At 36.1% G+C, this 14,149-nt stretch overlaps 2 protein-coding genes across 3 annotated transcripts; one reads left to right on the forward strand and one right to left on the reverse strand.

The window, feature by feature from the left end:
• Positions 1–2,913: 2,913 nt before the first annotated feature.
• On the forward strand, positions 2,914–6,590 carry LOC130970182 (uncharacterized). The gene is made up of 8 exons (XM_057896174.1): positions 2,914–3,433; positions 3,506–3,641; positions 3,755–3,824; positions 3,914–4,007; positions 4,207–4,420; positions 5,380–5,521; positions 5,815–5,985; positions 6,274–6,590. The coding sequence occupies exons 1-8, from the start codon at positions 3,160–3,162 to the stop codon at positions 6,463–6,465; spliced, it is 1,293 nt and encodes a 430-aa protein (XP_057752157.1). The 5' UTR covers positions 2,914–3,159; the 3' UTR covers positions 6,466–6,590.
• A 1,401-nt stretch (positions 6,591–7,991) lies between these two features.
• Positions 7,992–13,931, reverse strand: LOC130967516 (uncharacterized). 2 transcript variants are annotated; one of them, XM_057892409.1, is made up of 11 exons: positions 13,782–13,931; positions 12,591–12,722; positions 12,213–12,385; positions 10,935–11,353; positions 10,719–10,800; positions 9,947–10,293; positions 9,345–9,784; positions 9,052–9,205; positions 8,812–8,973; positions 8,631–8,719; positions 7,992–8,450 (listed from the first exon to the last, which is right to left on the reverse strand). In XM_057892409.1, the coding sequence occupies exons 2-11, from the start codon at positions 12,701–12,703 to the stop codon at positions 8,300–8,302; spliced, it is 2,130 nt and encodes a 709-aa protein (XP_057748392.1). In that variant the 5' UTR covers positions 12,704–12,722; positions 13,782–13,931; the 3' UTR covers positions 7,992–8,299. The 2 variants fall into 2 exon arrangements, with proteins under 2 accessions (XP_057748392.1, XP_057748391.1); XM_057892408.1 differs by having other exon boundaries at positions 13,597–13,911.
• Positions 13,932–14,149: the final 218 nt, after the last annotated feature.

The raw sequence follows: 14,149 nt of genomic DNA on the forward strand, positions 1-14,149 counted from the left end.
GTACAGTAGACGCAAGAAGAAAGGCACTGGTAAGATGCTGTGAGGTATGGTATGAGAGCCAAGATATACACTGGAAGCAAATGTCAATGTCTAAGCATGCCAAGGAGATGGATAGAAATACCAGATACTTTCATAATATTGCATCAGCAAGATGAAGGAATAACCGAATCGAGTCTTTAATTATTAATGGAAGGTTGGTAAAGAATCATGCACAGATTAAGGTTGCAATTAGAGATTTCTACAGGAACCTATACCACCAGGACGAGTCACCAAATAACAACTTTCGAGATGGTTTAGTTAATCGCTTGGAGTTGGAGGAAGCTCAAGCACTAGAGGTGTTACCGACGGAGGAGGAAATAAAGGAGGCAGTATGGGACTGTAAATCATCTAAGGCTCCGGGTAGTGATGGATACAACATGAATTTTATAAAAAGATGTTGGGAGGAGATTGGAGTGAAATTCACTAAAGCTGTGATGAGCTTCTTTGAGACGAAGAGATTACCAGCAGACTCCAATATTACTTGGGTAGCGTTGGCTCCGAAGTATGTGGGTGCGAAGGAGATAAAGGACCTGAGACTTATTAGTATGGTAGGCTGCATCTACAAGGTCATATCAAAAGTGTTGACAAGAAGAGTGAGGAGTGTAATGTCAGGGTTAGTTGGAGAATCACAGAGTGCATTTGTCAAGGGCAGGCGAATACATGATGGAGCATTAGTTGCATGTGAAACTATACAATGGCTAAAACTGAAGAAGAAGGCATCAGCTATCATCAAATTGGACTTCCAGAAAGCCTATGATAGAGTCAAATGGAATTTTGTTGATATTGTATTGGAAAAGATGGGATTTGAAAGAAGATGGTGGGTATGGATTACAGAGTGCATTAAATTAGCTTCTATATCTACAATGGTTAATGGAGCTCCATCAAAACCGTTCAAGATGGAAAGAGGGCTTCGACAAGGTGACTCGTTATCACCTTTTCTATTCGTTCTCGTTGTAGATGTGCTGAACAGGATGATCGGGGAGGCGGTAAGAAATAGGAGAATAGATCCTCTCTTAGTTGGCAGGGACAATATAGAGTTTTCCCACCTTCAGTTTGCTAATGACACTATACTGTTCTGCCCACCAGGGGAGGAGACAGTCAGAAATTACAAAAGACTCCTGAAGTATTTTGAAGTCATGTCGGGTTTGAGCATTAACTTTGACAAGTCTAGGTTGATACCAGTAAATTGTAGTCAGGAGTGGATTGGTCAAATGTGCAGATTATTAGGATGTCAGGCGGCGAATCTACCAGTGAAGTATTTGGGCATTAATTTAGGAGCAAATCCGAGGCTAGTAAAAACTTGGAAGCCAGTAATAGGTAAGGTGGAGGAGAAACTAAGTTTGTGGAAAGCAAAGGTGCTCAGTAAAGCAGGAAAGTTGGTTCTCATCAAATCCGTGATTAATAGTCTGCCTACGTACTATTTGAGCTTGTACAAAATGCTAGTTACGGTGGCCAAAAAATTAATCTCATTGCAAAGAAGATTCTTTTGGGGGAAGAAAGACGGACGACCTGGACTGGCTCCTGTAAAATGGGAGATGATACAGGCACCGAAGAAACCAGGAGGACTAGGTGTGGGAGATGCGATGATTCGTAATACCACGTTGTTGTTTAAGTGGTGGTGGAGATTCTCCAAGGAAGAGTGTCCTCTTTGGAAGAAGGTAGTGTGCTCCTGCAATAATCTAAACCCTGGGCAGTTATTGTCTACTCAAGCTATACCAGCAAAAGGGGGTCCGTGGAGAGATATTTGTCACTTGCAAATCAAAGAGTAACATGTTAGACAAAGGATGATTGATGGGTTGACTATAGAAGTAGGGGATGGTAGACTAACCAGATTTTGGGAAGATACATGGCTACAACCGGAGAAGCTGAAAGACTTCTTTCCAAGACTCTACTCTACTTAATTTCAGATAATAAGGGATCCGTGATTGGGGACTGTGGATTTTGGGATGGGATAGAGTGGATTTGGAACTTCTATTGGAGGAGGAAACTCCGCCAATGGGAGACCGACAGTTTGAACCAAATGCTTGAGATCTTGTAAGCAGTGAGATTGATAGCAGACGCACAAGATAGAGTGGTGTGGAAATTTGATAAGAAAAACGTTTATACTACTAATTCATTTGTGCAGGTTTTGCAAGTACAGACATTGATAGATGATATTCTCAGCTATAAGTTCACAAATGAAATCTGGAAAAGAATTGTTCCACCTAGGGTAGAGTTGTTTGCTTGGTTCGTGCTTGTAGGCCGAGTTAATACAAAGGATCGCTTGAGCAGATTAGGTATTATCGAACAAAGCGATAACGTCTGTGTTATGTGTGGTAAGAAGATTGAAACTGTACAACATTTGTTTGTTACGTGTGAGTATGCTTGGCAGGTGTGGTGCGCATGGATAAGTCATGTGGGTCGTGTTTGGAGCATCCCAAGTTCCAAAAGAACATTTTGAGAGTTGGAGGACGATGACTTTGAGAAAAGATGTGCGAAAAACATGGTTAGTGAAATTCTTCTCAGTTATATGGAACATCTGATTGTGTAAAAATGAGGCTATTTTTCAGAACAATGCAGTAGAAGTGGTAGATTGTGTTGCTAGGATGTTTTTCTTGCTCCGGAGAATAGTTTAAAGGATAACTCATATTGTTGATGGCTATATCAGAAATAACATGAAAATTGCAAAACTTTATTTTATGATTCTTGTATGCTCCAGTAATTGTGTTGAGCTCATTTTCCTTAAAAAAATATCATGCGAATAATTCTTTAAAAACAAATATTAAGTGATTATGTAAAATAACTTATAAGACATTAAAATTAAACTCGAAATTATTGTCTTAATTCTATTTATAGATGTATTTTTTTTGTGGGGGTCTTGGAATAATTGTTGTTGGATAGGATCAGGAATTCTGGATTGGCGCATGTCTTTGATCCAAGCTGTGAAGATTGGTCTGAATGATTAGAATAATAATATAAGTGACTTGTAAAGTTTGGATCTGTGTCGTAACAGTGATCGGTGAAGAAGAAGCACTCGCATTATTAGTAGCATAAGTATATATAATAATCCAAGTAGGTTTTCACATTCCAATTCGTCCTGCGTTGAGTGTTGACTTCACTGATACTCGCTGGAATTGGGAAATGGGGTCTGCCATAATTCGCAGGAGCATCACCCGCTACCTCAACCACCCTTCTCTTCTTTCTTCTTCTTCTTCTTGGTGTTTGAGTCAGCAACAACATGCGCGTGTTTCAAACCCCCTTTCATCATTTCTTCACACCAAAACCAGCGGTGGCGGTGCAGCACTTCCTTCTTACATGCGAGGAGCTGTGTATTGGGAACCCAACAAGCCTCTCACCATTGAAGAGTTCAACATGCCTCGACCCAAGGCCGGGGAGCTTCTCATCAAAACCAAGGGTATTCAACCAATTACTATTATTATGAGTTTGATTAATCCAATGTCGTGATTATGAATGAATGCATTTGCAGCTTGTGGAGTTTGCCACTCTGATTTGCATGTTTTGAAAGGTGAAATCCCTTTTTCAAGTCCATGTGTTGTGGGTCATGAGATCACTGGTGAAGTTGTTGAACATGGACCTCTCTCTGACCCCAAAATTATTGAAAGGTCAACACTTGCTTACAATTCTCAACAAACACTCTCTTTCACTGTTTCCCTATTAGTGTTTTGTGTCTGATCATGTTCTGGTTCGTAACAGTTATTATTTTTCCATATTTCAGGCTTCCACTTGGATCTCGAGTTGTTGGGTCCTTCATCATGCCTTGTGGCAACTGCTCCTATTGTTCAAAGGTACTAATATAACCATGGATTTAGAAAATCCACTCTATATCCCAAATGAATTATGGTTTGCTCTTGATGTTTTCTAAAATGATATACAGGGCCATGATGATCTATGTGAAGATTTCTTTGCTTATAATCGTGCAAAAGGAACACTATATGATGGTGAAACTCGATTATTTCTTAGAGGCAGTGGTTCGTATTATTTCCATGTTATTCGCAAATGTTCTTGTAATGTTTTATAATTTCATACTAAGGGGCCTGTATATAAACATTCTCAATTATTTGTTTTGACCTACTACATATTTCTATTTTCTGCAATGGCAAGAATATCTAATCTTAATAATCTGATCTTTCGTTACCGAATACTGAAAATCGGTTGCAATTTATATAGGAAAACCAGTATTTATGTATAGTATGGGAGGGCTTGCAGAGTACTGTGTTGTGCCAGCAAATGCTTTGTGTGTATTACCGAAAGCATTGCCATATAGTGAATCTGCAATTCTAGGATGTGCTGTTTTTACTGCTTACGGTGCTATGGCTCATGCGGCTGAGGTGCGTCCTGGTGATTCTGTTGCTGTTATTGGAACTGGGGGTGTTGGTTCTAGGTAAATGAACCAATTTTCAAATTAATGTTACACAATTGAATCTTGCCCAGCCTTGCTTTTTATTATTTTTGTTGTGTTCATAGTCCTTGCTTGAGCTAAAACAGGTTAATAATTAATAACTAACCCTTGAAATCTCCATGTCCTGTATTTTTTCTATTTGTTTGATTAATGTGGAAGCTAGTTAATTAGAGAAAACATTATATAATGATGTCTCACTTGCCTTACACTTAAACTACGCACAAAATCACTTCACTCTATAGTACTAACACTCAACACAAATTAAAGGAAAAAGAAATTCTATTTAGTATTTACAAAAATGATAAATAATAAACTTGGTTTATAAGTAATGAAATGAGACAATGCACGTGAGCAATAAATAATAAACTCCCCTTCAAAAATAAATAATAAACTCACTTTGGCTTTTATATATGAAGTGGATTTTGGGGAAAACATCATATCAACTTTGCTTAGCTGGATTTAGTCACAAAATAACGGTGGCGGTTTGACTTTGCTACTTGGTTTGCCACAGGAATTGAATTCCACAATTTTGTTTTATTTTCTGCTTATTATTTTAAGGAGAACTTAAGACCACGAAGGCAACAATCATGTTCAGTAGTTTGTACTTTGTAGCCAGTTTGTGTGTGATTGAAATTGAAGCTCAGCCACATTTGTTGAGTATCATAATCATTTTATTTGGTTCTTCGTTATCACTTTTTGGCCAAGATTGCTTATGACCCCCTTTTTTTATTTTTTTATGAATTGTTGAAAATTGCTGGAAATTTGACATCTAACTAGATTATATGCACAATTTTATGAACTGTTAAAAAATTGCTGTAGAAATAGGTGACCAAAGAATTTGGAGAAATTTAGAATATTTTATATTTATGTTCTAATTTGGCCATTTTCTTACATCAGGGGAATTGTTGCTAATCAATTACACTTGTTTTCCCTTTTAACAGTTGTTTGCAGATAGCTAGAGCATTTGGTGCCTCAGATATAATTGCTGTGGATGTTCAGGATGAAAAGCTACAAAAAGCAAAGACATTTGGTGCTACTCACACTATAAATTCCACAAAGGAAGATCCCATCCAAAAGATCATTGTATATGCATTTCCCTTTTGCCTCGTTGTTTGACATTTACCTGTGTTAATAATTTAATATCCCTGTGACCGAGTACTTGTATGAGAACTTCCACTGGAAACTGTCCAAGCAACATGATCTTCTGTATCTCTAGAATGACATCTCTGCATCAGTAAAAATATTGAAGAATATCTACTGAGTATTTTTTTGAATGAAAAGAAAACAGGGTTTCTTATTGATTATGTATTAGATTGTCATTAGCTTTGTCTATACCTTCCGCTTTTTAACTCTTTCAAATCAATACAATCACACAGGAAATTACTGGTGGGAAGGGCGTTGATGTTGCTGTGGAAGCCTTGGGAAAACCTCAGACATTTGCCCAGTGCACACAGAGCGTGAAGGACGGAGGAAAAGCCGTGATGATTGGACTGGCACAAGCTGGTTCTGTGGGTGAGATGGATATAAACCGGCTTGTTCGTAGAAAGGTGTGCAGTCTAAGTATCTTTTTTATTGCTATTGTTGTCAACATACTACGGTGTAGCTCAGTTTGAAATGAAACTTATCATTCGTTTATCAATGCTTATTTTGTATGTCATGTTAAAAGAGTTCTATCTGATGATGAGTTACATAACTTCGATATGAAAAAATGGTTTTGATAGAACATCATTCGATACATGAAGGAAAAGGCTTCTGTTCTTGTTGTTTCTTCCCTTTTTCCTTTCTTGAGAAAAAGAATCTCTTCATCTAAGCATATTAAACTTGTATTTGAGCAGATACAAATTATAGGGTCGTATGGAGGGAGAGCCAGGCAAGATCTTCCAAAGTTAATGAGATTAGCAGAATCAGGAATATTCAATCTTGAGCATGCTGTTTCTAGAAGATACACCTTTGAGGAGGCAGCCAAAGCATTCCAAGATCTCAACCAAGGAAACATTGTTGGTAGAGCTGTCATAGATATAAACTAGTCCAATGTTCCAAGCACTGTTGCAAGGTGTTGGGGTCCTGTGCTGTGTTATGATCTTGTGATAAACAAAACTAATTGCAGTCAGATGACATGCTCAAATAAAAAGGGCCTATTCTTTTAATGCCAGTTTGCTTCTATCAAGTTTTTTCCTGAAAGTTCCTAATTGGCACCTGATAGTTGTAGTCTCAAACCATATTTCAAAACCAGAAGGGGTTACACGTGATTTCCCCTTCCAATGTGTTATCTTCGCTTCTTTGCTATATAATATCTATTCATTTCTTTATGAAACTGTGTGTACGATGTCAGAAAATTATGAACCAATTTGAGTTGGTCAAGTGGTCAGTTCATTCTCTACTTAAACAAGTGTCGGAAGTCCGAATTTCACTTTTGCATGCAGCAATTTATTGGCTAGTGGCTGATTCTTAAATGAAATTCAGATTCGCGACGGATTAGTTTTTGATCTATCGGACTAAAAAATACCGTAAGCAACAAAAGAAAACCTTTTTTGGGGGGTGAGGGGAGAGTGAATAGACCATTCTTAGTACCAACAAATTTTAGTCGCAAGATCAACATCAACAAAATAATGGAAGAAATATTACAATACCTTAAATTCAAAAGGAAAAGAACTCATTTTTTTAAAAGCATATAGAAAGAATTCTACGAGTCCAATCTCGCAACAATGCTTAAAATTCCAAAGCATATTATCACACAAGGGTTAAAAATTACTACATCCAATTTAATAAGATAATACAATTATATAAAACAACAACAAAAATCATATCTCATTAAAATTCCAAAGCATGTATCACACAAGGGTTAAAAATGACTACATCCAATTTAATAAGATAATACAATTATATAAAACAACAACAAAAATTATATCTTAATAGATAGAGTTGGCTACATGGATCAAACGATGGCATTGCGTTCTATCATGTATCATGTCTAATTGAATGTTGATTTTCTTCCCACATGTCAAAATCATCTAAGACGAGATTCTATAATCTTTTCTACAATAGATGCTACTCAAACTTTTCTCTTATATCTTCATTCCTTTTTTGTCCATACATATAGTCTTTCATCCATCATAACATCCTCATCTATGCGCATTTATGTTTATGTTCACACTTTGTCATCCAACACTCTGTTCTATAACATAGCCAATAAATTTTTTTTTCAAATTTTAAAAATATTTTTCTTCGCATATAAAACCAAACAGGCAAACACACTCCGCCACTTTTACATCCTCTTTAATTTATCTATTATCTTGCATAATACACTTAAAATACCTAAAATACTTTTACTTATGGTAGAACAATTTCTCAAATTTTCACTTTTGTATTATTGTTTTTCCTTTACCTATCAAACTTACATTCCATATAATATAAGAACTTATGTTCAAACCGTATTCCTCTAAAACTCCTCTCAACAACTAGCTTCTGATTTAAATCTTCTAAGCCGAAATCCAATTTCTTCGCACAAGTACGAAATGCTTGAAAATCACTAGTAAAAATAAAATTAATGAGAAAATAATAACCCTCATACATCATCTTAATAAAATCCACCATTAATTTCTATTTTTCGTATCTACTCTTTTAAACTGTGAAGTGCATTCTACATTTTCAAAAAACCATATTAGTTAAAGGCAATCTTGTACCAATCTGACTCTACTATTATTTAAAAATGGGATTCATGTACAAAATTTCCGAAACAAGCATGTGCTCGTTCATCTAAAAATGGATAGGAAAAAACTAGTTAATCCCTAATATTCTCCAGGCTATGACTCGCTCCACTGAAAGTTGTACTTTTCAACGGTTAGAAAGATGCGCCATCACCTAATCTACTTTCCACTTGTTAACATAATTGAGGAAAGCATTTGCAGGGTTTTGCCTGGGAGGGGCTCGAACTCGAGTGGACCTTCGAAGGACAGACTCGTCCGCTGCAATCCTGTGCATCAAATCCTTCGATCTTTTCTGGAGTTCAGAACTGTAAGCCAATAAAAAGTGGAAAAGAATTTCACCAACCAGAGGGGAAAATGGATAAAATATAGAAACTTCAACTATTACTTAAATCTAACTGCATCAGTAATCATATTTCAGTTCTGCCCCAACCAACAAAGATATAACTTAATCATTAGTATACAATGAGAAAGTAAGTCTAACTCACCATACTCTACTATAATATTTTTCCAGTTGATTTCGCAGTGCCCTTTCGCGCTCACCCTTGCAGTTCAGTGAACCCATAAATGCATCAAGCTACCAAGCATGCCGGCAAATGTATTAGAGAGAGGGAATATATATGAAGAAAATGCAAATTTAGCAAGCAGCAGGCTATATTTATCTGGTACCTCTTCCTTACTGCTGTAGTATCCCCACTCCTTCGAGTCAGAGTTTTCAACAAATATCCTTCCATCACGGCGAAACCACCAATACCTATTATAATTTCTGTCCTTACCTAATGGGCTTCTACGAATAGGCCGCTTCTCCATCTCCCGTTCAAAATATTCTTTCTGTATAATGAAAATTTTCAGTAAAAGAACAATTCAAAGAAAAGCCAACAACAATCTAAGCAAGGAGATAGGAAGCACCCTCTGTTCTTTACTATTCTTCTCTGGTGAATCCTTATCACTCTTAAATTGCTTTGGTAATTCTTTTCCATTTTCTATTGGTTGTTTCGGCTCTGAATTTGGCTTCTTAGACTTAGGCATGTTCTTTGGAGCAGGATTCGAGTGTTTGATCAAACTGCAAATTGGATTTTTAAATGGGGAAAAGAAGTGAAATGCATAACTATTAACTACAACACAAGGAGAAGATGAAAAAATAGGTGACTTGAGTTATGCACAAAGGTAATCAAGAAACTGCACCCAAGATAAAATCTAACCTTCCAATTGTATTGTCTTCGCTAGATGATTCTCTCTCTCCATTTCTTTTCTTTCCAATGTGTCCATTCTGTATATCATCATCACTGTTTGATGAGCCGTTTTCACTGTTCAGGTGATGTCCATTCACAACTTCATTGCTCTCTATCTCAGCTTTCAACGTCTCTTTTTCTTTTTTTCTCTTCCTAGCATCTTCCAGCACTTCTTCCCTCCTAGACACCCCAAGCACATGCCGCTGTTCAATAATCTCACCCAACTTCTCTCTAAAAATTGTCGTTTCAATCACTCGATTGACCAATTCACATAGGATTTCTAATTTAGCATTGATATCTACAAGGCCATAATGTCCCCGTTTTATGGTTGCTTCACATTGCCGCAATTCAGGAACATTGATCATTTCTAGAAAATGACATAGATATTCTGTCCAGTTAACCATTGTAATCTGGAGAAAAAAGGAATAAGATATTGTCATATCAAAACAATAACAGGACATGCCAATAATATACCAGAAAGAAGAGGAGAAAGTTTCAATCGATATAAAATATGGACTAATATTTATTGATTATGCTAAACAAAAAAATATCTATGCAGATGAGATGGTAACCTTGGACTTCGTCCTTCGGTTTTTCACTGCTTCAGTGTATTCACTATCATCTTGTATAAGAACCCGAAAAAGAGCTGCATGTGACTCCACAAGGAGAACAATATTGCTGTCCTTGTGGCAGATTGCATTTTCAAAATCTTCTAGAGAGTAGGGCAACAAGTGCAACACTTTCCCAAAAGTGGTACAAAAATCCCAAACCATTAAGAGATTTCCTACACAGTTCATGGGGACATTGAAGTCTCTTGATGGAGAAGGGCGATTAGCCAAAACAGGATCATGTGGACTAGGCTTCACTAACAAATCATCAATTGGATATTTGATTCGCTCAACCTTGTGCTGACCATTTTCTGGGAAATATGAGAGAAACCACCTTTCAGATAAAACTAAAATCACAAGGCAGCTTATATTATTTTAAAATAAACAAGAATTAAATGCAGTGAGAGCTGAGTAATGATGTACAATTTCATCAGGCAATCGAGATTTCTAGACCATGAAAAAAAAAATACTAGTAAACTGCATAGAGAAAAATATTAGTATAAGACACCATAGAGAAAAATGACTGCAGATACACGAGCCTCCTTTCTAGTAAACTGCAGCAACACACCACCTTATTCCAACAAATATTAGTATAAGACAACATAGAGAAAAATGACTGAAAGAACTAAAAATAGATCAAAGTAATATTCTATTAAAAAATTTCTTTATTAAACAGAAACATGAAACATAAAAGGATGAAACATATCAAGGTGCAACAAAAGTTGCTTAAATGTACCTTGCTGCTCTTCAGTAGAACCATCAAATTCTGCCCCATCCAACTTCTTCCTTTTACAGTTTTCAGTTTCAGCCAGTGATTCCTAAACGTTATAAATTTGACATAATTTAATAAATTTATTAAAAAAATATACAAGCCATATATTAGAATCTTTGTCCTGTCTTATCGACCAGAATAGAAAAAGAAACAGAACCATATCTCCCTTCTTATGTCTACCTCAGTTTTTCTTTTCTTGGAGCAGGTTAGAAGTCCATTCTTGAAGCAAACTCTTCCTCTTAACTCCTCGGGTATGTCAGTGGAGATTCCATGATTTTTTGCCACTTCTTCATGTAAAACCCAAGGAGCATTCCTATATGTCGATTCCCGGATAAAAGACTTCAACATATTTCTGCTGAATAATGGTTTCTTTAGTACCAAATCTTTTGCATTGACTTCTGCTTTTTCACCTATATTCTTGTCTTTGTCAAGCCAAGCTACCTCATAATAAAATTTGTCAACTCCTTTCGGGATGACTTTTAATATTCTGCAGGGGTATAACTCATTGTCCTTCTTCCCATGCAGTTCAGCACCCACAAAAAAACGTCCTTCCAATTTTTCAGCAATGAAATCAGCAAGATCCTTCAAAGGGAGCATACCTGCAAAACCAGTAGATCCATAACCAATCGACCACATGAAAAATAATAAATATTTTGTAAGAAAAGAAATATAAATGCAAAGTCAAACAGGAATCTACATTTGTCCCACTGCAAGGAAAATATTCAGCATATCAATGTTCATAATTCCAAAAGATTTCCACAAGAAAATCAAAGTCTTGCATACTTGTCCACCAGATGAATTTAGAAACCACTTTCTACAACAAATAGAAAGGACCTCTCACAGTGGGTCAAAACTTCATCAAATGAAGGAATATATGAAAACTGAACTCAATATATGCATCCATGGACGAGGATCCTCTCAATTGGAATATCCACTAGACCACGTCAAGTATGAATTTCACCATTGATTGACAAAATGGGCCTAGCATGGATCCCTATAAAAGTATCCAATCAATGGCAAAAAATCCACACTCGACATGGTTAAGTGAATTTCTAATTTAGAGGATGCATCCCATGCAAATGAATAGAGTTAGGATCAAATTACACCGGTGTACTTTTTTCAAGAAAATACATTTTTCATTAAAAAAAATCATTGAATCTCAAACAGATACTGTAGGATTACAAGTAAACTTTATATTCTAAGCAAAGAAGCATTTCACAGTCATCTTACTTTCTGAAGAAGACACTTATATAATGTATATAAAATTAACCATCTCACTACCATACATATGCACTGATATAGTTTAAATTCAACAAAAAAAAAAAAAAACAATGTCAGAATTGCTCATGCAGGACAAAAGGAAATTATCTATAATATAATATGCCACAGGAAAAACAGGTATATTGTTGTACATATCAACATATATTCATCTCAGAAGTCAGGAAAGAGTAGTCTTACTGTACTGAATAATCCTTAACACAGAAGCCCTTAATTCTTTTGGAAACTGTTGAACTTTCTCAGAGGCACTTTTTTCTGACACCAAAGCCTCTTCATAAGTCAAGTTGGTTTTTCCGGTTACTTTACACATCCAAATCCTCTGGCGATATAGATTTATACGGTTCAAATAATCGCTACTTAAGGTTAAGGCATACTAGTCATTATCAGCACATTGTTAGCATTGAGTGTCAAACACAAAAGACATATATTATCAATGGACTTCACAAGAATTGGTCCGAAATGCTTATTCACAGAAATTAAATTTAAATTTTAACCATGTTGTTCGAGAGAGGGGGGAAAATGGTAGAAAGAAAGAAAGAGGAGTACTACAAAGGATACTTATAATCTCGAAATATTTCCTTTGTAAATCGAATTTGATAAACATGCTCGTCTGGCTTCAAGTCCTTAGGTGGATCAGCCAAGGAAAAAGGCTTTCTCCTCAGAAGAGGCATTGAGAAAGAATCTCAGGTCCTGTCAAACAAAGAAAATCACCCAGCTTGAGAATTTGACGGCACATAAATCTTTCACACTCTTGCACAACTTGAACAAGCTAAAGCAACTACAATACATAAGCAACATGAATGCCAATCAAAATCTACCTCAGCATAAAAGTTAATTTTAACTGGCTGAACTTATTCTTTACAAAAACTATAAAAATGTAAACCTTGATTATAAGAAGAAAAAGAATTGTCTTCTCTTTCTGTCTATTTGGTGTCCATCATCAATCACGGGTAATAGCTTAAGAACAAGCCAAATGAAAATGTTCAAGGTCAGTTTAGAAGAAAATATGTAGAAAAATGTCACGTTGAAACTTGTTTTTCAACTATATCGCAATCTCATGCCATTTTGATTCATCTATGTGTCTCCGAATCAGAAACCCTAGACAGCCCCCGGAAACAAAAGTGACAAAACAAACGAACCCACAAAGATTTTCACTACAAATTGAAAAAAATAAATAAAATACACACACCCGTCCACGAAGATGCACTGTACAAGCAATGCACCCAACTAATGACCGAGAACAAAGGTTTGGAAAGTCCAATACGTTTGGTTTCAATACCCACAAAAGAAAAACGAATAAAGAATACATATTTACTCATGAAATGCACACTAAGCATTGCTCTTCACTGAAAATCAGAGCACTAAGCACCGAGCAGGTTCCCAAGAAGAAACCCCTATTCGGCGGAACCACGTGAAACCCTAGAATGTGCCCTTTTGGGATCTCTGAATAAAGACTCTTGCGTAACAAAAACTACGCAATCGCAGAAGCATATAACGTAACACCAAATGTTCCAAAAGATTTAAAAACAAGCAAGAACGTAACAAAGCGCCATCCTCCATTTACCAGGAAAATTGAAATCAGCAGAGAAAGGGAAAATTCAGAAATGGGCAACCACCGAACGGAACTTTGTTCCCGCCAGAATCAAATTGGTAACAGTTGAAAAAAATTACCAAAAAACGGTCAAAAGTTGCCTAGTGAGAGAGTGTATGTGTGTGAGGAACAGAGTAAGAGGGAGGAGAGGATCTTACAGTGAATGTTGGAGGCGAGAAGAATGTGAGGGAGAAGGGGAAAAACGAATGAGTTTTGGCTCCGGTTTCGTATGTTTTCGTTTTGATTTTTTTTTTTTTTTTGTATATTCAGTGTTTTCTTCAAGCGAAGAAGTTTCTCACGTTTTCTCTTTCTCCCTCCTTATGTGTGGGAAAAATAACGCGCACCATTTTATATATTTGAGAACATTTTTATAACTTTTTTTATATTTATATTTATATATTTAATAATTATTTATGTACTATTTAACAAATAAGATTAATAATTTGAATTTAATATCTATGTAGTATAATTGTATACATAAGTATTAATTACTCATATATTTTACAGTTGGCTACACATCCAAATA

This window comes from Arachis stenosperma, chromosome 3, assembly GCF_014773155.1.
Source record: "Arachis stenosperma cultivar V10309 chromosome 3, arast.V10309.gnm1.PFL2, whole genome shotgun sequence".
Taxonomy (NCBI): Eukaryota; Viridiplantae; Streptophyta; class Magnoliopsida; order Fabales; family Fabaceae; genus Arachis; species Arachis stenosperma.

Coding starts and splice junctions, on each gene's coding strand:
- LOC130970182 (XM_057896174.1), top strand. CDS start 3,160: ATGGGGTCTGCCATAATTCGCAGGAGCATCACCCGCTACCTCAACCAC. Junction 3,434..3,505: donor GCTTCTCATCAAAACCAAGG/GTATTCAACCAA, acceptor ATGCATTTGCAG/CTTGTGGAGTTTGCCACTCT. Junction 4,421..5,379: donor ACTGGGGGTGTTGGTTCTAG/GTAAATGAACCA, acceptor CCCTTTTAACAG/TTGTTTGCAGATAGCTAGAG.
- LOC130967516 (XM_057892409.1), bottom strand. CDS start 12,703: ATGCCTCTTCTGAGGAGAAAGCCTTTTTCCTTGGCTGATCCACCTAAG. Junction 11,354..12,212: donor GTTAAGGATTATTCAGTACA/GTAAGACTACTC, acceptor CTGGTTTTGCAG/GTATGCTCCCTTTGAAGGAT. Junction 10,801..10,934: donor CCAAGAAAAGAAAAACTGAG/GTAGACATAAGA, acceptor TATAACGTTTAG/GAATCACTGGCTGAAACTGA.